General features: G+C 35.6%; 2 protein-coding genes across 2 annotated transcripts; one reads left to right on the top strand and one right to left on the bottom strand.

The window, feature by feature from the left end:
• Positions 1-537: 537 nt before the first annotated feature.
• Positions 538-11,566, bottom strand: LOC123529168 (heme-binding protein 2-like). Its single transcript, XM_045309388.2, has 6 exons — positions 11,548-11,566; positions 10,207-10,248; positions 9,302-9,510; positions 7,757-7,886; positions 4,619-4,796; positions 538-2,667 (listed from the first exon to the last, which is right to left on the bottom strand). The coding sequence occupies exons 3-6, from the start codon at positions 9,479-9,481 to the stop codon at positions 2,490-2,492; spliced, it is 666 nt and encodes a 221-aa protein (XP_045165323.1). The 5' UTR covers positions 9,482-9,510; positions 10,207-10,248; positions 11,548-11,566; the 3' UTR covers positions 538-2,489.
• Positions 10,513-26,121, top strand: LOC123529169 (heme-binding protein 2-like). Its single transcript, XM_045309389.2, has 4 exons — positions 10,513-10,759; positions 13,550-13,646; positions 15,458-15,587; positions 25,622-26,121. The coding sequence occupies exons 1-4, from the start codon at positions 10,701-10,703 to the stop codon at positions 25,969-25,971; spliced, it is 636 nt and encodes a 211-aa protein (XP_045165324.1). The 5' UTR covers positions 10,513-10,700; the 3' UTR covers positions 25,972-26,121.
• Positions 26,122-27,267: the final 1,146 nt, after the last annotated feature.

Here is a 27,267-nt window from a genome sequence, read left to right as displayed (position 1 = left end):
CTTTAAATGATAGCTGTATGTACTTGCATGCAAAAACTTAACCAAGGTGTGACGCCGACGCCGACGCCAGGGTGAGTAGAATAGCTAGACTGTTCTTCGAATAGTCGAGCTAAAAATGATAGAGATCCAAATTAGAATGCAACATTCCAGTTCAGATGAAGAGGTTTCAAGTGTGTCGTGAGCAACTCTTCAAAAGGGATTCTTTTCTGTTTGAGGGGATACTCGATTAAATGCTGAAAGGAAAGGCCAATTTTTTTTCATAGAATCGGTATTTGATAAATTGCAAGAAGGTTTGGGACATCTGACCAAACTGAGTTCACTTTCAGATACACGAAAGCTATACCAGCCTCCAAATCTCATGAAAATCCAACACTGAAGCTCTTGTTTTCTCAGTGTTCTGTAAAACTCTCCCCTGTTCACCAAGAGGGTCAGACAATCCAACAAAACAATATACTGACTATGAAGCTCCAAACATGAACTCTTTATTTGTAGAGTTATGGAAAGTTTAAAGTTTCAGTTATCAACACAAAAACCTCATTCTTGAAAATAAACATTTATTCGCAAAAATATAAAATTACAAGAAAGCACATAAAAATGATTTGTAAGTCAAACATACAATCTGCAAGTTCAGTTTATATTGTAAAATATTGCAGCTCTGGATTGAAAAATAAATGGGTTTCAAATGTAATTTAAACAATCCTTAAGTTGCAAATAATATATTTGTGACTGTTATACACTGTGACGATCTGGATGATAAATGTGTAAACTCAATGAAAGGAAAATTGTGCAATCTCGTTCACATTTTTTTCACAACAATATCACAGTTTACTAATGATCAAAAAAGAAAATAAACAATCTCATTGTGTAGTAAGGCTTTTTTTCAAAAGCTGAGTAAGCCAGATATCTTTTCAAACAAGAACTCTAATATTTCTCTGTAACCCCCGGCAGTTAAACTGTAAAACATTCACTTAACAATGCTTTATGAAATTCTAATATATTGTATAATATAAGAGTGTTCTACAAAACTGCTGCTTGATAAACAATCTTCCAACCTACTTTGTGGTAATGAACATGATGAAAAATTTCACCCCAACTATGAGCGAGTGGCTTTTATAATTATATGAAGTAAATAACCAATAAAACTAGTAATGTAGGAAAATACAGATTGTACATTCAAGCACTAAATTTATTGAACAAATAAATGTTTCTACTTGCTTTTTCAAAATTTATCATTAACAAGAAATTAATGTGTGTTTCTTTTATGATAAAATTTGCATGTTTTACTATATAATATCTTGGCAGTTTTACAAATGGAGGAAAAAAGCATACATAAATAACCAATGACACAAAATAAAAGTGCATCATCTATAACATCATCTTATAACATAGCTATTGCAACAATTCCAAATGGATGCAAAGAACATGATATATCAACATAGCTAAAATGAAAATGATAATTTTCAGTATGAGTTTCTTGATGAAAAACCCACACAAATCTGTTGTTTAAAGAGCACCTTTGTGTGAGACCTACCATCTTTTTGTTTCATGTTGATATGTATGACAAATTTTGTTAATAATTTATTATGTTTGTTTACCTAGCTATTTCACTGACTAATGTAATCACTATCACAATACAACAAGTGTCAATATCAAAAACTGCTGATGTACCTTCATTTTTTTTCTATAAGGCCTCTGAAACTCCCGATGCATATACAACTTTTTGAATGAAATGAGAAATATCTCACTTCTAATAAAGTTATGAATCAATTGTCAGATCTCCTGTTTAACAATTCAGATCTTTAATCACAAGAATATTATTACTTCAATGTGTCTTTAAATGCATACTAAAATTACATTCAATGCCATCTAAGTTCAAACACATGTCTTTCCATGTTAAAAAAATGGCACTATTCAATTTTTTACCTTGACTATTTTAATTTCTCATCATTTATGCAGAGCTATAATCATCAAAAAAAAATTTGATTGCTGCAACAAACATATTATCTATCTTAGAGAATAAAAATAAACACAACTAGATCTAAATACAGCTGTAATTCTTCAACCGTTTTGTCACAGAGCAATTGCCTTTGTCTAAAAGTAGTATTTATTACATGAAAGACTTTTTCACAGAGATTCATTACATTTGTTATAACATTTCAAAGATAAATAATTCTGAAACAATTAACCTTTATCCTGCTAAATTTCTAAAATGAACTGGTCCATCATTCAATTTGGGCGGCACTACTTATTATTCAAAGGGGTGTTCACTGAAAATTTACTGACTGAATAGCAACCAGTGCAGACCAAGATCAGCCTGCACATTGGCAAAGGCAATATCACTTGCCACCAGCAGGCTAAAGGTTGAAAATATCTTGCTGTTAGCAGATCCACAAAATGCTAAGTATAATTATTGGTCCATTATATCAGACTGGTGTCCTTATATTTCTGAAAATGTCACTTCCTGTACAATATCAGACTGGTTTACATCTTTATTTCTTCAGAAACCAAATTTCGTTGTGTCTGTTGAATAGTTTGAATGGGGCATCGTAACCAGCTGTGAAGTAGTAAGCCTCTTCATATGCAAGACCATCATTTCTGAGGGCAATTCCCAGTTCTTCAGCATGTTTGCGCCAGGCCTCAAAGTCGTCTGTGAATCCGCCAAATTGTCTAGAGATATAAGAGAATTTGATTTCATTAACATAACTTAAATCTTACTGGTTGGTTCCAATAATATACAGGGGATATTCGTTTTTTCAGTGTAATGAAGTATCTTTCAACAAGTGAACATCAGATGAAATATTTTGAAATTCAAACTCTTGTGTTCATGAGTGAGAGATATTTCAGTCTTACACGTGTAACAATACATTTTCTTTTTATGTCTTTTCTTTTTATTTAGTATCTTTTCAATGATTTTTACCAAATTACACCAGTTTTACCAATGCAACATCACTTGCACTGGGCAACCATGATGTCACTGTGTAAATAATTCTTTTGAGATATTAAAATTTTTTTGTGTTTTAGTACCACTGAGTTCATGAATGAATATTTTAAAGATACTTGTCAGGAATATATATACTTCTGTATCTTTATAGATGTATATTTTGGAAAAAAAATCTGAATATTTATCATCATTCATAATCACTCTTTTGAGTTAAATTGTAGCTCTGTACCAGTGAAAGTTGCAAAAATGCAAATCCCACTGTTTGAAACAGAGAAAGATTCAAATATAGTCCACTGTTATATTTCAACAAGGGCACCGCATACGGGTGCCATCGCTTGTCTGCAAGTGCTGGTCAGTATGTAAGAAAGTGTTATAGTTCAGAATTTAGTACAAAAAGGGCCGTAATTCTGACAAAATACAGGTTAGAGTTATGGTTTTTGGCCTACAAAGTCACCTAATGATGATAAACCAGTGTGCAAAGTTTCAAAGCTGTAACTTAAGTTTTTTATGAAAGGTGGACCTAAACAAAAATTTTAACCAAGAAAATCATCTTTCTAAGTAGGAAAAAGGCCATAATTTTGACAAAATGCATATCAGAGTTATGGTTCTTGGCCTACTAAGTCACCTTATGATGATAAACAAGTTTGCAAAGTTTCAAAGCTGTGAGTACTGAATAAAACCCGCTAGGTTATTAAGCAGACACTGTCAATTTTAAGTAATTCACAGGCCAGCACTCAAGAATGACTGTGACTACCTTCAATTTTCACAATTTCTGGTAATTCAAGGACAGTTACTCCTGAGCAATCAAAATGGTTATCAAACTTTTCACCATATTAGGCCCATAAACATTTAGTCCAAATAATAGGATGTTTCGGGACAGCATGATAACTTTTGACTGTCAATGTCTCCATCTGATATTTTATAGTTGTCATCCCGTCTTAGAGGGATGACAACTATAAAATATCAGATCATAAAATAAGTCATCCCAATAAGCCAAATGAGTAAGGCTAATAAACAAAATAAAATTAACATTATAACCCAGACTGGTAATCATTTAACAACAACAGCTCAAGTTAAAGAGCAGATACAGTCAATATTCATATTTCAAGGGCCATAACTCCAGAAAGAATTTGATGATCCAGCAGGTTACCGAACATGGATAAGATATTATGCCTGGAAACACTGTGACCAAGTTAGGTGAACATTAGATAAGAACTGCTCAAGTTAGAGAGCAGACAGCTTTTGTGGACACTGCCCGCCACCAATTATCTCATAATATGTCCTGTTTCAAGGGCAATGGGCAAATAAAAAACAAAGTTCATAATAATGCATTTTCCATTGAATCCAGTTACTATCAGGGTAAATTAACCATTCATTCTGTATCTGCTTGTTTCTTAACCTTTACCACTGCTAAATTTCTAAAATTGACTGGTCTATCTTTGTATTTAGGCAGTGCCATTTATAATATTATTCAGAGGGGTGTTCACTGAAAATTTACTTATTGAATAGCAAACAGTACAGACCATGACCAGCCTGCACAGATGATCTTGGTCTGCACTGGTTGCAAAGGCAAAATCACTTGCTGCCAGCAGTCTAAAGGTCAAATATGCTCTTGTAACATTGTACTCACTGATATGTATACATGCCAATCACAGACTGAAGTTTTGAAATTCTTACCTCACATAGACATGAAGGTCTGATTTCGTCTCCAGATAGACAGTCTTGTCTTTTGGTAGTGGAGCTGTTGTAACTTTTGGAGCAATGTAAAAGGACATGATGAAATTCGACTTGCAGGCAGGACCCTGGGCTGGGATGATTCGATCTGTCACTGGGCATGTCATGTCAATTTTCTTTCCTTATGAAATAAAAGAAAATAACTTGCTTACATTGAACCTGCAGTGCTAGCACAAACCATCAAACTATCTATCTTTAAATATTAAAATAAACCATCATACTGTCAACCAATTATCTTCATTTTCTAAAGCATTTCTATAACACAAGGAGGTTGGTAACTTTAACATTACAATTATTTCTTTCATAACATTTTGATATAAATAAGTTTTTCCATTTCTTACATTGTATGGAGGTGGCTTAATGTATGGAGTAAAATTGCAACAATAAGGGATGAAAGCATTTCTACATATATATTTTTTTTTCCCCATGACCGAGTGTTAAGGTCGCTGACTTCAAATTACTTGTCCTTCAGCAATATGGGCCAGAGCCTCATCATGAATTCTTCTGTGAGGAAGCCATCCAGCTGGCTTTAACAACCTTGGTAGTGGGTCATATATGAAACATTTAAGTGAAACAAGTGAATGAAGTATTGCCATGCAATACAAAGTCCCCTACTGGAAGGCACCTAATTTTCTCTACTGCAGTATAACATAATGAACTGATATCTGTCAATGATGTATAAACAATATTGTACTACATATTATACAATATGTTATAACAACACAGTTGGATTAAAATGTGCATATATAAAACCCACAGTTGTTTTCATATTGAATTTTTTTGGCTGATTATAAAAATGTTATCATGTAAGTTATTTATAGTAGATCTAACAACAAAGGGAAATTAATCTTTAAAAAAAAAAAAAAAAAAAATTATATAATATAAGTCCACAAGAAACTCTTTACCAGATAGAGATAGGTCAAAATACACCTAAAAATTGGATGTAACATGCATGCTGTACCTCAGAAAAGTTGTCTTGATTTTTCTCTACCGCCAGTAATAAAAAAGTTACAATAAAATCTATTTATAGTAACAACAAAGGGACGTAATTCTAAAAACAAGGGTGCCTCATGGTGGTGAACATTTGATCCAAGTTACATCAAAATCCCTCCATGCATGAAGAAGAAATGTTCCTTACAAAGTCATTCTTGAATTTGACCTTTGACCTCTAAATATGACCTTGACCTTAGATCTAGGGACCTGGTTCTTGAGCATGACATGTTGTCTCATCCAGGGGAATATTTGTGCCAACTGATATCTAAATCCTGCTTTGCATGACAAAGTTATAGACTGGACAGGAAAAAAATCCTCTTGACCTATGATCTCAAAGTGTGACCTTGACCTTTAAGCTAGGGTACTGGATGTTGCGCATGACATGTCGTCTCATCATGGGAAACATTTATGCCAAGTAATATTGTTCTCCCTTGATGGATGACAGAGTTCTGGATCAGACAGGGAAAAAAACCTTATTGACCTTTGACCTCCAACTGTGACCTTGACCTTTCAGCTAAGGGTCTGGGCTTTGCGCATGACATGTTGTCTTATCATGGGGAACATTTGTGCCAAGTAATATTTAAATCCCTTCACGGATGGCAGAGTTATGGACGGGGCAGGAAAAAAACTCTGTTGACCTTTGACCCCCAATTGTGACCTTGACCTTTGAGCTAGGGGTCAGGGATTTGCGCATGACACGTCATCTCATCCTGAGGAACACTTGTGCTAAGTGATATTAAAATCCCTTAATGAATGTCAGAGTTATGGACCGGACACGAAACAGACCCTGTTCATGCTATGTTAACATTTGACTGCTAAGTGTGACCTTGACCTTTGAGCTAGGGGTCTGAAAGTTGTGCATGACACATCGTCTTATTATGAGGTACATTTGTGCCAAGTAATATTAAAATCCCTTCATAGATGGGAGAGTTATGGACCGGACAGGAAAAAAGCCTTGTTGACTTTTGACCTCCAATTGTGACCTTGACCTTTGAGCTAGGGGTCCGGGATTTGCGCATGACACATCATCTCATCATGGGGAACATTTGTGCCAAGTAATACTAAAATCCCTTCAAGGATGGGAGAGTTGTGGACCGGACAGGAAAAAAGCCCTGTTGACCTTTGACCTCCAGTTGTGACCTTGACCTTTGAGCTAGGGATCCGGGTTTTGCGCATGACATGTCGTCTCATCATGGGGAACATTTGTGCCGAGTAATGTTAAAATCCCTTCATGGATGACAGAGTTATGTACCGGACACGAAATTGCGGACGGACGGACGGATGCACAGACGGACGGACAAAATGACGGAAAAGTGCATTCCTATAGTCCCCAAAACTGGTTTTCAACCAGTAGGGGACTAATTATCTTAAAATTGGACTAGTGGTTTAAAAATGTATTTTTAAGATTTTTCAATTTTTAGCTCTGACAGGCCTATTTGCAAGCGGAACCATTTCAACAAATTTGGAAGAAGACTGCCCAATGAACATCCAGGCCAAGTTTCATTAACTTCCAAGCAGTCATGCCACTGTTTGCAATATTGAACATACTTCACCATAACCTTGCTCTTCACCCCAGTTTTTATCTTTAAAATCATTAATGAATTTTCCTTTGCGTTTTACTTGGACTGATTTTCTTTTATTTTCTTTGTGGCTTGAGGCGCACAAAAATAGCTACGTACTGATAGATAGATAGAGAGAGAGAGAGAGAGAGAGAGAGAGAGAGATAGAGAGATAGATAGATTAGATAGATAGATAGATAGATAGATAGATTAGATAGACAGACAGACAGACAGACAGTGATATTAGAAAAACAATGATTATATGAGGATAGTGAAACTATGAGTATATGATGAATTGAAAGTGTTGACAAGAGTGGATAAGGTGTTGGCTGTTCAATCCAGGTGTCGTTGGTTCGAGCCCCACTGGAGTCACAACCATGACTTCTCATATGACACTACTGGTCCAGTACTGGTTTTTCCAGGAAGCGGACTCGAGAGTGGTTTCAATAAGCTTGAAGCTTTCATCACAATCGAGCTAATTTAAAACCAATTAGTATAAACTAAAGTGTTGACAGTAGGTTTCACAAACCTCCTTCATTGTTTCCTCCAATGTACTTGAACAGCTTCATGAACATTTGATACTGAGCTACCTTGTAGTCTATGCCTGTGAGGTTAGTCGAAACCCATCTTGATTCACTGTAGATTCTCTCTTCATAATCCTGAAACACATTTAATTCAGTAGACACAATTGTTGGCCTGATATATAAAGTTCTTTCATTATATTAATGTCTAGGATTTAGTAATAAAACAAATGAGGCCCGAAAAGGTTTCTTCATTTAATTTGGGTCTGAGTTTTCAGTAAATACAATCGTAAGCTTAAAACAGCTGCTTCATTTAGTTCAGACCAGTATTTGTAATTTTGGTTGATGGATAAGGGTAAGAAGAATAGGTTCTTGTGTGAGCCGAAGCGAGGGGGAGCCTGGATGATGTGATGTTGTCGTTAAATGCTCCACAATTGGTGGGCAATTAGTTTCAAAACTCACAACAGCATCATCTTGCCTTCTCAGGTGAGCTATAAATAGAAGTGAACACATATTTTAACAAGAGCACCGCCTTGCGGGTGCTGACGCTCATCTGATTTTTTTTGTATAATAGAAATATTGTCCTACCCATGATTTTCTAAGTCTAAAAAGGGCCATCATTCTTGCAAAAAGCAGGATAGAGTTATGTTTCTTGATGTACAGTGTCCACTTATGATGGTGAAAAACTGTTGCAAGTTTTAAAGCAATAGCTTTGATAGTTTATGAGAAAAGTTGACTTAAACATAATATTTAACCAAGAAAATGATTTTTCTAAGTCCAAAAGGGGCAATAATTATTGCAAAAAGCAGGATGGAGTTATGTTGCTTGCTTTACAGGGTCAGCTTATGATGGTGAACAACAGTTGCAAGTTTTAAAGCAATAGCTTTGATGGTTTAAGAGAAAAAGTTGACCTAAACATAAAACTTAACCAAGAAATCTGATATTTTCTAAGTCCAAAAGGGGCCATCATTCTTGCAAAAAGCAGGATGGAGTTATGTTTCTTGCTGTACAGGGTCCACTTATGATGGTGAAAAACTGTTGCAAGTTTTAAAGCAATAGCTTTGATAGTTTAGGATAAAAATTGACCTAAACATAAAATTTAACCAAGAAAACTGATTTTCTAAGTCCAAAAGGGGCAATAATTCTTGCAAAAAGCAAGATGGAGTTATGTTTCTTGATGTACAGGGTCTGCTTATGATGGTGAACAAGTATTCCAAGTTTCAAAGCAATAGCTTTGATAATTTAGGAGAAAAGTTGACCTAAACATAAAACTTAACCAAGAAATCTGATATTTTCTAAGTACAAAAGGGGCCATAAATCTTGCAAAATGCAAGATGGAGTTATGTTTCTTGCTATACAGGGTCAGCTTATGATGGTGAACAAGTATTCCAAGTTTCAAAGCAATAGCTTTGATAGTTTAGGAGAAAAGCTGACCTAAACATAAAACTTAACCAAGCAACGCCGACGCCGACGCCGACGCCGACAACCGCTCAAGTGATGACAATAACTCATCATTTTTTTTCAAAAAATCAGATGAGCTAAAAACAACTCACCTTTGTAGTTTTGACTGTCTTATACTCTGGGCAGTCTAGACCATTACAAAACTTGGGTTTATTCCATGAAGATGTGACACGACCATTTTCAAGGTTACCAGCTGTATGAGGTTCATACTTCAACACATCATTTGATGCAACAAAAGTAATGAACATGGAAATCAAAGCAGTTTTATCCATTCTCTTAAGCTCCAGTATCTCTTTCAGACCTGACAAAAAAAAGGTGAAGCAAAATTATGATTTATCAATGAAATAAAAAAAAAACTCTGTCTGAAAATGAACTATTACTAAATAAACAGCTCATTACTTTTCTTAGGTTTGAACCTGAAACTATTCCTAAATTTCTTTATCATCACATAGTCATAATGGGATACCTCTTAATTAGGATAATGAAAAATAAAGTATATTTGAGCCAGAAAATATAGCCTTAATTCTTATCCTTGCTTTTCACATACATCTTGACAACCAGTGTATATACATACATGTGCAATCTGTTCAACCAGTAATGAAACAGAACAGAACAGAAGTTTTTTTTTATTTTCACATAGCACATCATCATATACATATAGTCAAAGAAGTATAAAATACATATAGCTCTTTGATATAGTCTATAGCACTTCCAAAAATGCCTACTCCAATGCACCTATAAGTCACAATATAGACAGTACTTTAATAAGACAGATATAACAACTATGACAGACATGCAATGTATTATGTTCATAGATCTACAAAGAAGTATAGCTCTTTGGTTCACAGGTCCAAGAAAAGTCACAAATTAGCTATATATGGTTCATACAGACCAATCAGCTGATCAGTAAGTGTAATTTGTGTAAGAAAAGTAGACATTTACTGACTTATCATATAATTACCTGATTACTGCATAAATACAAAAGTAAAATGCTTACGTGTGTTATCAGTGTGTCCTGCTGTAGAAGCTTCTTCACAATCTACATAAATTCAGAACACAAAACGCTAGTTATACAACCAGTCACATGACAAATCCATGTGCGAGTATTGGGATAGTCCAAATATACTATAGGGTTCGCTTAATAAAATGTCGTAATATTTATCTAAACTTTAAATATTATAAATCATTAAGATGTTTTCAAGTACTTTATAAAGAAATGAATAATGAAAGCAATCAATTCTGTTGTTTCTGTACAAATATCACGGATTATATTTTTGATGAAAAATCTGCACACACCTGATACATATCGACTCTCCCAACCCGGAAGTCTATCTTTGTTTACTTTCTGTCAGTGGCGCGTGTTCCTTTATGAAACAAATGGTGTCAGCGGTTATAAAACAAACTTGTAGTGACCGATTGACTACTTAAGGCAAAGCATACCAAACTTTTCAAAACACCCTCAAAATCTGCTGGTATATTGAATGTATATGCATGCTCGCGGCTGCTGCACGAGTTGAAAAACGTGATTTAAGACGGTTGTTGAAAATAACGTAAGTAAGAATTTTTGTAGAGCTTCGGGCTTGTACGGTACATGCGAACTATTTAAAACTGAATTTAATTGAATTTTTATATGTCAAAAACCCGGAAACATTTCAATGAAACTATTTAACTATAGCTCTATTTCTGACAGATTTATCTTAATTGTCAGATCGGAGACTTCACCTGGATTGAGGGGCATTCCCTTGAACTTAACATATAGTCTCTCATAGGAAAGACAAAATGTCTTTTGATCGAAATACTGAAATCAGCTTTAAGCAATGAAAATCAATGAAAGAATAATAAAAACACCTGTTTTAGAATGTGTAAATTTATTTCTAAGATTACCTAGCTTTGTTTTATCATATTTATCCAAAGAGCTATAAAAATAAATAGATATGTCCTAAAAACACAAAACTTTCCATATAGTGTGTTAAATGTAACCTTGAGATACAGGATACAAAATTATATATGATACTTTATATTTAGGCAAAAATAAACACGCTGACGACACTCTAATCATAACATAACAAAATATCGCCCAATATCAAGTGCGTAAATACGGCAAAATAAACAAGTAAGTCACAAAAAGCAAATAATAACTCACAAGAAAAGTATTCAGAACTGGCTGAAAGTAACTAAGTAAGTACATCTACTTAACAAGTCCTGAAACTCAACTTAATACATACCTTCTCTTGCTAATTCTTTAAACTGCATTGGCAAAAAGGTTGTTATAAGTATTAGAATGATCCACCTTTTTTGAATAACTCAAGGAGAAAAAATACCATATAAAACATCTTACTTTTTTCTGGATCCAGTTCCACTTGCTTCAACACTCTGCTAATTAAACTCAGCACAGAACTGTAAATTTATAGCTCTTTGAACTCGGTAATTATTCTTAAATATCCTTATCAGCTGAGATATCAACTACTGTTCTGATTGGCTGATCCCACCTGGTGATTTATGGCCAAACCCCCCACTTGGTGATTTATGACTGTTCTACAACTAATTAGTGCAACATCAAACAGAAGTTACATAATGTTGACACCTTTTACCATCAGTGGCAAGTGTAAAGTAAACTATTTAAATGAAAGAAGATTAAAGTCAGAAATATGGCTTAAACACAATAATATACCAAATGTAAAGTATTTAAATGAATGAAGAATAAAGTAAGAAATAGAAATCTATGGCTTAATATAATAATATAATGTTTTAAGGAAATAAAACATAACAATCAAATAATAATAGATCTATAATGTTTCAATGAAATAAAACATAATAAAAATAAAAAATTGATAGAATAATAATATAATGTTATAATGGTAAAAACAAAAAATCTGCACATACAAAGTGTATCCCTATGTATCCTATGTAACCAGGATACAAAAAACAAAGGGTGTGGAAAGTGTTGTGTTTTTGGGCCATATATGAAAATAAATTATAGCTCTTTGGTTTATCAAGGCTTCAGGGGAACTTTGTTTAAGCATTATAGCTCTTAAGCAAACTTTTTTTGAAAAGGGGATTCTTGCAAAGTGTAAATGAATAAATAATGTAGCTGTAATGAAACGATTGTTTTAGTCAAAGATTTCATGGTTTTTCAACACATAAGCTAAATCCAGTCTTTCGATAGACAGTGTTTAGATCGAGAGAAAATCCAGGTGAAGTCTCCAACCTGATTATTTACAGAACTATCTCACAGTGACAGGTGCTAGTATTAACTGAAACCTTTTTATATGTTCTGTAGTAATATATATGGAGATAGAGCTATAGAAAAAAACAAAGGATTTAGTTTCTAGCCCAAAAGTTGGCCAATAAAAAACATTGCCAGTTTTTGGTAGCTGAGATCATTTCGGCTAGCTGTTCATGGGCATGAATTTGCTATGGGGGATTTCAAGAGGTGTTTGGCCATGCCCTCTTCTTCCAGTTGTAGACTGCTGTTTGTGTTCTTGTGTTTTCTTGACTTTGGGTTTGAAGATGTGGATACTGTGAAAGATTGTCAGAAAAATGTTGCTCCTGTGTCAATGTAGTATTGACCCATCTTGATCTCTGAGTTTGTTCCCATGGATGGAGTAGTCTAGACATCTTTGGATTGATATCTATTTCCTGGTATGTGTAATACCTCACTTTTGCCGGTGTTGAAATGGATGAGTCAGTCTTTCTCCTGTTGCTGGTCAAGAATCAATGAAATGTTTAAGAGGTCAAAAAGTGATTCAATTTGGGGGATGTCTCCATTTAGGCCATCAAAATGTTTGTTCACCAGAGTAAAGGAGATCCCCCCTCCCCTAGACTAGCTCCTACACTATGATATATATATATTTTTAAATTTTTAATATGGTGAATATAGCCAGTCTATATCCTGTGCCCAATATCATCACTTTGAAAATATTTATTTGTCTCTGTTTTGAGTGTGATAATAATACCGCCAGTTCCCTGAGAAAATCTCTGAAATAGACTGTCATTTATCACTGTTTCGTAAAATAAAAAAAAAACTACAAAAGTTGAAATTTTGTGACAAAGTGTTTATTATCGGTCTAGTGACACCTTGTTGACTTTGAGACTAGTGAGAAGGCTGTATTGACACCACAGAATTTGTGTATGCAGATCGATCGAACCTGCCAACATACCTAAGGCGTAAAAGCTACCTAACTACCCAATTCTTTTTGGCATGTTACCAGAAACAAACAATTTATTTTTACGCCTAATATATTATTTACTTTTCTGGTATAATAAATATATATATATATATGTATATTCATTTTTGGGATACAAACCTAACACAATTTATCATAGATTTTTTCTTACAGGAGGTTATCAAACATGAATTTTTTAAAAGCCATTGGGCAAGGGCTTACAGGGGCAGGCCTTGAAAAACCAGTGTATAAAGTTGTAGAAAAGGCAGAGGTAAACATTCTCATGAAATTTATGTTATTTTAGATTGATTAACTAGTGTATTAGTATTGACTTTAATATGAGCAGCACAGAGTAAACAAAATAAGGAAGCATGTTTAATATTTGTTTAATTAGTTGCATGTCCATGTCAAACATATGACCTTTTTGTGAACTTATGCGAACATTTGCATTGAAATTTCTATAAAGAAATTTTGCCATTCTTACTACTGTAAAGACAGTCATACTCAATGTGACAGTTCACATATTCTTATGATATGAGTCAACTAGCTACCACAGGGTTATGAAATGCTTTAATTGTTTGATTTTGCACAGGTCTATAATTGTTAAAGCTATTTTTAGCTCACCTGAGCAATGCTCAGGTGAGTTTTTCTGATCGCTCGATGTCCGGCGTCTGTCGTCCGTCGTCTGTCGTCTGTCGTCCGCCGTCTGTCAACATTTAGCTTGTGTATGCGATAGAGGCTGTATTTTTCAATTAATCTTCATGAATATTGGTCAGAATGATAACCTTGATGAAATCTAGGCCGAGTTCGAAAATGGGTCATCTCTGGTCAAAAACTAGGTCACTAGGTCAAATCAAAGAAAAACCTTGTGTATGCGATAGAGGCTGTATTTTTCATTTAATCTTCATGAGTATTGGTCAGAATGATAACTTTGATGAAATCTAGGCCGAGTTCGAAAATGGGTCATCTCGGGTCAAAAACTAGGTCACTAGGTCAAATCAAAGAAAAACCTTGTGTATGCGATAGAGGTGGTATTTTTCAATTAATCTTCATGAATATCGGTCAGAATGATAACCTTGATGAAATCTAAGCCGAGTTCGAAAATGGGTCATCTCGGGTCAAAAACTAGGTCACTAGGTCAAATCAAAGAAAAACCTTGTGTATGCGATAGAGGCTGTATTTTTCAATTCTTCTTCATGAATATTGGTCAGAATGATAACCTTGATGAAATCTAGGCCGAGTTCGAAAATGGGTCATCTCGGGTCAAAAACTAGGTCACTAGGTCAAATCAAAGAAAAACCTTGTGTATGCGATAGAGGCTGTATTTTTCAATTGATCTTCATGAATTTTGGTCAGAATGATTGCCTTGATGAAATCTAGGCCGAGTTTGAAAATGGGTCATCTCGGGTCAAAAATTAGGTCACTAGGTCAAATCAAAGAAAAACCTTGTGTATGCAATAGAGGATGTATTTTTCAATTGATCTTCATGAAATTTGGTCAGAGTGATTGCCTTCATGAAAACTAGGTCGGTTTTGAATATGGGTTATCTGAGGTCAAAAACTAGGTCACTAGGTCAAATTAAAGAAAAATCTTGTGTATGCGATAGAGACTGTTTTTTTCAGTTGATGTTTATGAAATTTGGTCAGGTTGATTGCCTTAATGAAATCTAGGTCGAATTTGAATATGGGTCATCTGAGGTCAAAAACTAGGTCACTTGGTCAAATCAAAGACAAAACTTCTGTATGTGATAGAGGCTGTATTTTTCGTTGGATCTTCATGAATTTTGGTCAGAATGATTGCCTTGATAAAATCTAGGTCGAGTTTGAACATGGGTCATCTAGGGTCAAAAACTAGGTCATATCTAAGAAAATGCTTGTTTTATCGCAAGAGACCAATTTTTTGGTCCAATCTTAATGAATATTGGTCAGAATATTTGTTTCCATGAAATCACTAGGTCAAACATGTTTTACACTGTTATGGAGTGTTTCTTAGGTGAGCGACCTAGGGCCATCTTGGCCATCTTGTTTTGGCTATTGACTTATATTATATAATTAGCATACACTTGTGTTTTATTGTTTACAGGACTATGAAGAGAGACAGTATGCTCCTTGTAAGTGGGTGTCAACAACAGTACAGGATATGAGTTCGGAAGCTGCCAGGAGTACAGGATTTTCACGGTTATTTAAGTACATCACCGGAGAAAATGAAAAAGGTACTATTCCATAACAAATCACACTGCAAATTCATGCACATTTTGTTTTTGAATTTAGATAAAAAAAGGTGTTGAAAAAAATCATTCAGCCTTATCCTGTATTGCTGTTATTTTAAACAAGAGGGCCAATCTTGGCCCTAGGTCGCTCACTTGAGAAACACACCATAAAAATGTAAACATGTTTGACCTAGTGATTTCATGGAAACAAATATTTTGGCCAATTTTCATTAAGATTGGACTAAAAATGTGGTCTCTTGAGTTTATACAAGTATTTTCTTAGATATGACCTAGTGACCTAGTTTCTGACCCCAGATGAGCCATATTCGAACATGACTTTGATTTTATCAAGGCAATCATTCAGACAAAATTTCATGAAGATCAATTAAAAAATACAGCCTCTATTGCATACATGGTTTATCTCTGATTTGACCTAGTGACCTACTTTTTTGACCCCAGATGAACCATATTAAAACTCAACCTAGATTTTATCAAGACAATAATTCTGACCAAATTTCATGAAGATCAATTGAAAAATACAGCTATCGCATACACAAGGTTTTTCTTTGATTTGACCTAGTGACCTAGCTTTTGACCCCAGATGACCCATGTCTGAACTTGACCTAGATTACATCAAGGCAATCATTTTGACCAAATTTCATGAAGATCAATTGAAAAATACAGCCTCTATCGCATACACAAAGTTTTTCTTTGATTTGACCTAGTGACCTAGTTTTTGACCTGAGATAATCCATTTTCGAATCTGGCCTAGATTTCATCAAGTTAATAATTCTGACCAAATTTCATGAAGATCAGTTAAAATATACTGCCTCTATCACAAACACAAGCATTATGGTTTTCTTTGATTTGACCAAGTGACCAGTCACCTAGTTTTTGACCCCAGATTACCCATTTTCGAACTTGGCCTAGGTTTCATCAAGGCAATCATTCTGACCAAAATTCATGAAGATCAATTGAAAAATACAGCCTCTATCGCATGCACAAGGTTTTTCTTTGATTTGACCTAGTGACCTACTTTTTGATCCCAGATGACCCATATTCAAACTCGACATAGATTTCTTCAAAGCAATCATTCTGACCAAATTTCATGAAAATCAATTGAAAAATACAGTCTCTATTGCATACACAAGATTTTCCTATAATTTGACCTAGTGACCCAGTTTTTGACCTCAGATGAACAATATTCAAACTCGACCTAGATTTCATTAAGGCAATTATTCTGACCAAAGTTCATTAAGATCAATTGAAAAATACAGCCTCTATCGCATACACAAGGTTTTTCTTTGATTTGACCTAGTGACCTAGTTTTTGACCCGAGGTAACCCATTTTCGAACTTGGTCTAGATTTCATCAAGGCAATCATTCTGACCTAAATTCATGAAGATCAATTGAAAAATACAGCCTCTATCGCATACACAAGGTTTTACTTTGATTTGACCTAGAGACCTAGTTTTTGAACCCAGATGACCCATTTTCGAACTTGGCCTAGATTTTATCAAGGTAATCATTCTGATTATATTTCATGAAGATCAGTTGAAAAATACAGCCTGTATCGCATACACAAGCTAAATGTTGACAGACACCGGATATCAAGCGATCACAAAAACTCACCTGAGCATTGCTTTTTAGCTCACCTGTCACATAGTGACAAGGTGAGCTTTTGTGATCATGCAGCGTCCGTCGTCTGTGCGTCTGTCCGTAAACTTTTGCTTGTGACCACTCTAGAGGTCACATTTTTTGTGGGATATTTATGAAAGTTGGTCAGAATGTTCACCTTGATGATATCTAGGTCAAGTTCGAAACTGGGTCACATGCCGTCAAAAACTAGGTCAGTAGGTCTAAAAATAGAAAAACCTTGTGACCTCTCTAGAGGCCATATATTTCACAAGATCTTCATGAAAATTGGTCAGAATGTTCACCTTGATGATTTCTAGGTCAAGTTTAAAACTGGGTCACATGCCTTCAAAAACTAGGTCAGTAGGTCAAATAATAGAAAAACCTTGTGACCTCTCTAAAGGCCATATTTTTCATGGGATCTGTATGAAAGTTGGTCTGAATGTTCATCTTGATGATATATAGGTCAAGTTCGAAACTGGATCACATGCGGTCAAAAACTAGGTCAGTAGGTCTAAAAATAGAAAAACGTTGTGACCTCTCTAGAGGCCATATATTTTATGAGATCTTCATGAAAATTGGTCAGAATGTTCACCTTGATGATATCTAGGTCAAGTTCGAAAGTGGGTCACGTGCCATGAAAAACTAGGTCAGTAGGTCAAATAATAGAAAAACCTTGTGACCTCTCTAGAGGCCATATTTTTCATGGGATCTGTATGAAAGTTAGTCTGAATGTTCATCTTGATGATATCTAGGTCAAGTTCGAAAGTTGGTCACATGCAATCAAAAACTAGGTCAGTAGGTCAAATAATAGAAAAACTTTGTGACCTCTCTAAAGGCCATATTTTTCATGGGATCTGTATGAAAGTTGGTCTGAATGTTCATCTTGATGATATCTAGGTCAAGTTCGAAACAGGGTTGTGTGCGGTCAAAAACTAGGTCAGTAGGTCAAATAATAGAAAAACCTTGTGACCTGTCAAGAGGCCATATTTTTCATGGGATCTGTATGAAAGTTAGTCTGAATGTTCATCTTGATGATATCTAGATCAAGTTCGAAACTGGGTCAAGTGCCGTCAAAAACTAGGTCAGTAGGTCTAAAAATAGAAAAACCTTGTGACCTCTCTAGCGGCCATATATTTCACAAGATCTTCATGAAAATTGGTCAGAGCGTTCACCTTGATGATATCTAGGTCAAGTTTGAAACTGGGTCACATGCCTTCAAAAACTAGGTCAGTAGGTCAAATAATAGAAAAACCTTGTGACCTCTCTAAAGGCCATATTTTTCATGGGATCTGTATGAAAGTTGGTCTGAATGTTCATCTTGATGATATATAGGTCAAGTTCGAAACTGGGTCACATGTGGTCAAAAACTAGGTCAGTAGATCTAAAAATAGAAAAACCTTGTGACCTCTCTAGAGGCCATATATTTCATGAGATCTTCATGAAAATTGGTCAGAATGTTCACCTTGATAATATCTAGGTCAAGTTCGAAAATGGGTCACGTACCCTGAAAAATGAGGTCAGTAGGTCAAATAATAGAAAAACCTTGTGACCTCTCTAGAGGCCATATTTTTCATGGGATCTGTATGAACGTTTGTCTGAATGTTCATCTTGATGATATCTAGGTCAAGTTCGAAAGTGGGTCACGTGCCATCAAAAACTAGGTCAGTAGGTCAAATAATAGAAAACTTTGTGACCTCTCTAAAGGCCATATTTTTCATGGGATCTGTATGAAAGTTGGTCTGAATGTTCACCTTGATGATATCTAGGTCAAGTTCGAAACAGGGTCGTGTGCGATCAAAAACTAGGTCAGTAGGTCTAAAAATAGAAAAACCTTGTGACCTCTCTAGAGGCCATACTTGTGAATGGATCTCCATAAAAATTGGTCAAAATGTTCATCTTGATAATATCTAAGTCAAGTTCGAAAGTGGGTCACGTGCCTTCAAAAAGTAGGTCAGTAGGTCAAATAATAAAACAAGAGGACCATGATGGTCCTGAATCGCTCATCTATCCCCACATGACCCAGTGTTCAACTGAGTATGACGTCGTTATTTCTATTATTTGACATAGTGACCTAGTTTTTGAGCACATGTGACCTAGATATCATCAAGATAAAAAATTCTGACCAATTTTCATGAAGATCCATTGAAAAATATGGCCTCTAGAGAGGTCACAAGGTTTTTCTATTATTTGACCTAATGACCTGGTTTTTGAAGGCACGTGACCCACTTTAAAACTTGACCTAGATATCATCAAGGTGAACATTCTCACCAATTTTCATGAATATCTCGTGAAAAATATGGCCTCTAGAGAGGTCACAAGGTTTTTCTATTTTTCGACCTACTGACCTAGTTTTTGACCGCACATGACCCAGTTACGAACCTGACCTAGATATATCAAGCTGAACATTCTCACCAATTTTCATGAAGATCCATTGAGAAATATGGCCTCTAGAGAGGTCACAAGGTTTTTTCTATTTTTAGACCTACTGACCTAGTTTTTGACCCCACGTGACCCAGTTTTGAATTTGACTTAGATATCATCAAGATGAACATCCTGACCAATATTCATGAAGATCTCATGAAAAATATGGCCTCTAGAGAGGTCGTAAGGTTTTTCTATTTTTAGATCTACTGACCTAGTTTTTAACCCCACGTGACCCAGTTTCGAACTTGACCTAGATATCTTCAGGGTAAACATTCTGACCAATTTTCATGAAGATCCATTGAAAAATATTGCCTGTAGAGAGGTCACAAGGTTTTCCTATTTTTAGACCTACTGACCTAGTTTTTGACCGCACGTGACCCAGTTTCGAACTTGACCTAGATATCATCAAGGTGAACATTCTGACCAATTTTCATGAAGATCCATTGAGAAATATGGCCTCTAGAGAGGTCACAAGGTTTTTCTATTTTTAGATCTACTGACCTAGATTTTGACCCCACATGACCCAATTTCGAACTTGACCTAGATATCATCAAGGTGAACATTCTGACCAATATTCATGAAGATCTCATGAAAAATATGGCCTCTAGAGAGGTCACAAGGTTTTTCTATTTTTAGATCTACTGACCTAGTTTTTAACCCCACGTGACCCAGTTTCAAACTTGACCTAGATATCATCAAGATGAACATTCTGACCAATTTTCATGAAGATCCATTGAGAAATATGGCCTCTAGAGAGGTCACAAGGTTTTTCTATTTTTAGACCTACTGACCTAGTTTTTGACCCTACGTGACCCAGTTTCGAACTTGACCTAGATATCATCAAGGTAAATATTCTGACCAATATTCATGAAGATCTCATGAAAAATATGGCCTCTAGAGAGGTCACAAGGTTTTTCTATTTTTAGACCTACTGACCTAGTTTTTAACCCCACGTGACCCAGTTTCGAGCTTGACCTAGATATCATCAAGATGAACATTTTGACCAATTTTCATGAAGATCCATTGAAAAATATGGCCTCTAGAGAGGTCACAAGATTTTTCTATTTTTAGACCTACTGACCTAGTTTTTGACTCCACGTGACCCAGTTTCGAACTTGACCTAGATATCATCAAGTTGAACATTCTGACCAATTTTCATGAAGATCTTGTGAAATATATGGCCTCTAGAGAGGTCACAAGGTTTTTCTATTTTTAGACCTACTGACCTAGATTTTGACGGCATGTGACCCAGTTTCGAACTTGACCTAGATATCATCAAGATGAACATTCTGACCAACTTTCATAAAGATCCCATGAAAAATGTGACCTCTAGAGTGGTCACAAGCAAAAGTTTACGGACACACCGACGGACAACGGACGACGGACACTGCGCGATCACAAAAGCTCACCTGTCACAAAGACAGGTGAGCTAAAAACGTTGTGACCTCTCTAGAGGCCATACTTTTCACGGGATCTGTATGAAAGTTGGTCTGAATGTTTATCTTGATGATATATAGGTCAAGTTTGAAACTGGGTCAACTGCGATCAAAAACTAGATCAGTAGGTCTTGAAATAGAAAAACCTTGTGACCTCTCTAGAGGCCATACCCTTGAATGGATCTTAATGAAAATTGGTCAGAATGTTCACCTTGATGATATCTAGGTCAAATTTGAAACTGTGTCATGTGCCTTAAAAAACTAGGTCACTAGGTCAAATAATAGAAAAACCTTGTGACCTCTCTAGAGGCCATACTTTTCATGGGATCTGTATGAAAATTGGTCTGAATGTTCATCTTGATGATATCTAGGTCAAGTTTGAAATTGGGTCAACTGCAGTGAAAAACTAGGTCAGTAGGTCTAAAATTAGAAAAATCTTTTGACCTCCCTAGAGGCCATATTTTTCAATGGATCTTCATGAAAATTGATCTGAATGTTCATCTTGATGATATCTAGGTTAGTTTTGAAACTGGGTCACGTGCGGTCAAAAACTAGGCCAGTAGATTTAAAAATAGAAAAACCTTGTGACCTCTCTAGAGGCCATATTTTTAATGAGATCTTCATGAAAATTAGTGAGAATGTTCACCTTGATGATATCTAGGTAAAGTTCAAAACAGGGTCACGTACCTTCGAAAACTAGGTCAATAGGTCAAATAATAGAAAAACCTTGAGACCTCTCTAGAGACTATATTTTTCAATGGATCTTCATGAGAATTGGTCAGAATTTTTATCTTGATAATATCTAGGTCAAGTATAAAACTGGGTCACGAGCTCAAAAACTAGGTCACTATGTCAAATAATAGAAAAAACGACGTCATACTCAAAACTGGGTCATGTGGGAAGAGGTGAGCGATTCAGGACCATCATGGTCCTCTTGTTTCAGTAAAAGTGGACATACAATTGGGGTCATGTCTTTTTTATAGTGTAAAGATGTGGCTTCTACTGATAATGTTAAATAAAATCTAAAACTTTAAAACTTTCTTTACTTCTATGTGTAATTATTGCTGCTTGGGGGAAAATACAATAGCGTTATTATAATAGTAGCTTGATCTGGGATGCTGTATTTGTGGATTTTTCAAGGTTGGATCATATGAGGCATGCAAGTGAGTGTGATCAGACCAGGCAAAATCCACGAGAGCCGAGATGTAGCTACTGTTATTATCATGACCCTTTTTTAGCTCACCTGTCACAAAGTGACAAGGTGAGCTTTTGTGATTGCGCGGCGTCCGTCGTGCGTGCGTGCGTGCGTCAGTTCGTAAACTTTTGCTTGTGACCACTCTAGAGGTCACATTTTTCATGGTATCTTTATGAAAGTTGGTCAGAATGTTCACCTTGATGATATCTAGGTCAAGTTCGAAACTGGGTCACGTGCCTTCAAAAACTAGGTCAGTAGGTCTAAAAATAGAAAAACCTTGTGACCTCTCTAGAGGCCATATATTTCACAAGATCTTCATGAAAATTGGTCAGAACGTTCACCTTGATGATATCTAGGTCAAGTTTGAAACTGGGTAACATGCCATCAAAAACTAGGTCAGTAGGTCAAATAATAGAAAAACCTTGTGACCTTTCTAAAGGCCATATTTTTCATGGGATCTGTATGAAAGTTGGTCTGAATGTTCATCTTGATGATATCTAGGTCAAGTTCGAAACTGGGTCACGTGCGGTCAAAAACTAGGTCAGTAGGTCTAAAAATAAAAAAACCTTGTGACCTCTCTAGAGGCCATATATTTCAAGAGATCTTCATGAAAATTGGTCAGAATGTTCACCTTGATGATATCTAGGTCAAGTTCAAAAGTAGGTCACGTGCCTTCAAAAACTAGGTCAGTATGTCAAATAATAGAAAAACCTTGTGACCTCTCTAGAGGCCATTTTTTCATGGGATCTGTATGAAAGTTGGTCTGAATGTTCATCTTGATGATATCTATGTCAAGTTCGAAAGTGGGTCACGTGCCTTCAAAAAGTAGGTCAGTAGGTCAAATAATAGAAAAAACCTTGTGACCTCTCTAAAGGCCATATTTTTCATGGGAACTGTATGAAAGTTGGTCAGAATGTTCACCTTGATGATATCTAGGTCAAGTTCGAAACTGGGTCACGTGCCTTCAAAAACTAGGTCAGTAGGTCTAAAAATAGAAAAACCTTGTGACCTCTCTAGAGGCCATATATTTCACAAGATCTTCATGAAAATTGGTCAGAACGTTCACCTTGATGATATCTAGGTCAAGTTTGAAACTGGGTAACATGCCATCAAAAACTAGGTCAGTAGGTCAAATAATAGAAAAACCTTGTGACCTTTCTAAAGGCCATATTTTTCATGGGATCTGTATGAAAGTTGGTCTGAATGTTCATCTTGATGATATCTAGGTCAAGTTCGAAACTGGGTCACGTGCGGTCAAAAACTAGGTCAGTAGGTCTAAAAATAAAAAAACCTTGTGACCTCTCTAGAGGCCATATATTTCAAGAGATCTTCATGAAAATTGGTCAGAATGTTCACCTTGATGATATCTAGGTCAAGTTCAAAAGTAGGTCACGTGCCTTCAAAAACTAGGTCAGTATGTCAAATAATAGAAAAACCTTGTGACCTCTCTAGAGGCCATTTTTTCATGGGATCTGTATGAAAGTTGGTCTGAATGTTCATCTTGATGATATCTATGTCAAGTTCGAAAGTGGGTCACGTGCCTTCAAAAAGTAGGTCAGTAGGTCAAATAATAGAAAAAACCTTGTGACCTCTCTAAAGGCCATATTTTTCATGGGAACTGTATGAAAGTTGGTCTGAATTTTCACCTTGATGATATCTAGGTCAAGTTCGAAACAGGGTCATGTGCGGTCAAAAACTAGGTCAGTAGGTCTAAAAATAGAAAAACCATGTGACCTCTCTAGAGGCCATACTTTTGAATGGATCTCCATAAAAATTGGTCAGAATGTTCATCTTGATGATATCTAGGCCAAGTTCGAAAGTGGGTCATGTGCCTTCAAAAAGTAGGTCAGTAGGTCAAATAATGAAAAAACCTTGTGACCTCTCTAGAGGCCATATTTTTCATGGGATCTGTATGAAAGTTGGTCTGAATGTTTATCTTGATGATATATAGGTCGAGTTTGAAACTGGGTCAACTGCGATCAAAAACTAGGTCAGTAGGTCTTGAAATAGAAAAACCTTGTGACCTCTCTAGAGGCCATACCCTTGAATGGATCTTCATGAAAATTGGCTAGAATGTTCACCTTGATGATATCTAGGTCAAGTTTGAAACTGGGTCACGTGCCTTAAAAAACTAGGTCAGTAGGTCAGATAATAAAAAAACCTTGTGACCTCTCTAGAGGCCATACTTTTCATGGGATCTGTATGAAAGTTGGTCTGAATGTTCATCTTGATGATATCTAGGTCAGCTTTGAAACTGGGTCAACTGCAGTCAAAAACTAGGCCAGTAGGTATAAAACTTGAAAAACCTTGTGACCTCTCTAGAGGCCATATTTTTCACGAGATCTTCATGAAAATTGATCTGAATGTTCACCTTGATGATATCTAGATCAGTTTCGAAACTGGGTCATGTGCGGTCAAAAACTAGGCCAGTAGGTATAAAAATTGAAAAACCTTGTGACCTCTCTAGAGGCCATATTTTTCACGAGATCTTCATGAAAATTAGTGAGAATGTTCACCTTGATGATATCTAGATAAAGTTCCAAACAGGGTCACATACCTTTGAAAACTATGCCAATAGGTCAAATAATAGAAAAACCTTGTGACCTCTCTAGAGACCATATTTTTCAATGGATCTTCATGAAAATTGGTCAGAACTTTTATCTTGATAATATCTAGGTCAAGTTCAAAACTGGGTCACATGAGCTCAGAAACTAGGTCACATGTCAAGTAATAAAAAAACGATGTCATACTCAAAACTGGGTCATGTGGGAAGAGGTGAGCGATTCAGGACCATCATGGTCCTCTTGTTTTATATACCTTCACCTTTTTATGCCTCCCTTCGGGGGCATATTAGTTTTCAACTGTCCGTCCGTTCATTCGTTAGTCACTTTTTGCATGAAGGCACATTACTCGCGAACCACCGCACCCAAGACCTTCAAACTTCACATGCTGATAGTACTTATTGAGTACACGACCCCTACTGACTTTGGGGTCACCAGGTCAAAGGTCAAGGCGCTGCGGGGGCATTTGTCACCATTAGTGACAGCTCTTGTTGTTTCTTGTTTTGTAATCAAACAAAATCTTTAATGTTTATCAATGTTTAATTAGACCAGAGTGTAGTTTTTGTGTGCGCTATTTGTAGAATTGTGTCAGGTCATGAATATTAAATGAAAGTAGTCTGGCAACATACAATACAAAAGGTACAATAAGGAACTTTTTCTGCCTGTTTGTATGTCCTTGTGAAATGCCATATTTTTTATAGAATTTATATGGGTATATAATAAAACACAATACATAGCCATTTTGGAATCAGACTCTGTTCATTCATTCATTCTTTCTTGCAGAAATGAAGATAGATATGACGGCTCCAGTGGCAACCAGGATTGTACCTGGAGCTGGACCAAACTGTGAAAGCACATTTACAGTATCATTTTACATTCCACCTAAACACCAGGACGACCCTCCAAAACCCAAAAGTACAGAAGTTTTCATTGAAGATTTTCCTGAAATGAACACGTATGTAACTGGTTTTGGAGGATTTTCAAGTGATGAAGAATGGATAAAGAAGGCACGAGAACTGTCTGAGAAAGTGAAGGATAAAGATATTCATCAAGAGTTTTATTTCACAGCTGGTTATGACAGTCCTTTCAAATTGTTTAATAGATTAAATGAAGTTTGGATGGTGAAGAAATGATTGTGAAAGCAGTATATGAAATCTCTGAATTGACCATTTAGATATCCAGTTAAAGAAGCTCATTCATAGATTTATCATTAACATGAAATTATCACATGGTTTCTGTTAGTAGTGTTATGTTCTGTTAAAGTAGCATGGGGTCCAACTCTTGCTTTTTCTCAGTTTTCTTTTTCTTCTGGCAGTGTGATAATACCAGAGGCTTATGCAGTTCCAGTTTATTCTTATTAGTGGATTGTTTGATATATACCGTATATTGATTTGTGTGATATTGTGAAATATATCCCGGCCCAATATGATTATAATGCTTTTGAACAGTGATCAAATCTTCATAAACTGCATGAGTATGAAAATATGGAAAAATATAACATTATGGAGAAGGTGCTTTAAAACTGGTCAGGGCATTATTGAGATACTGGTATTCATATTGAATACTTATAGGTTATTAGCTTTGTATCGGGAAATATGCACGAGTTCTTCAGTGGAAATATTGCGCGACTTTAGGAGCACAGTATTCTTCCGCTGAAGAACGAGTGCACATTTCCCGATACAAAGATAATAACCTTTTTATTACATACGCATCTACATGTATAAATATCTCGGTTCTCCATAACTAATGAAGATACTGATCTGAAATGTCATTTATGTCAACAGATGGACTTGGACAATCAGTGAAGATACATATTGACTGAATTTATGACAAATTACCTCCCTTTACTTTTTATCTAAATGAATACACCTTAGTAGCTTCTAATGAGATTGGTTTGAAACGTTATTTATGTCTTCCATGGTAAGAAATAGTCATATTACCCAGTAGATAACTCTTGATTGAACATTTATTGATATGAATACTTTACTAATATATTGTTGTATAGGCTTGTACTCTGTATCTTCTACATGCATATACCAATGCATGATTACCTCCCCTGATTTTAATAAAAAAAATGGATTTATCTTCTATTTGTAAAACTCATTTGAAATTTCATTATTGTCTTTAGTTGGACTGAGGCAGTCAGGGTAGATAGCTATGGACTGATTTTATGTCAAATTACGTCCCTTTGTTTCAAATTAAAATGGGTGTATCTCAGTAACCAATGAAGATACTGATTTGAAATGTCATTTGTGCCATCAGATGGACTCGGACAATCAGGGTAGATAACTTTTGACTGAATTTATGACAAATTACCTCCCTTTATTTTATGTAACCAAATATATCTCGGCAGCATCTAATGAGATTGGTTTTAAATGTTATTTAAGTCTTCCAGGGTAAGGAATAGTCATGTTAGTACAAAAAATGCA

This window comes from Mercenaria mercenaria, chromosome 13, assembly GCF_021730395.1.
Source record: "Mercenaria mercenaria strain notata chromosome 13, MADL_Memer_1, whole genome shotgun sequence".
NCBI classification, from domain to species: domain Eukaryota; kingdom Metazoa; phylum Mollusca; class Bivalvia; order Venerida; family Veneridae; genus Mercenaria; species Mercenaria mercenaria.
This window is presented reverse-complemented; position numbering and strand designations above follow the sequence as displayed.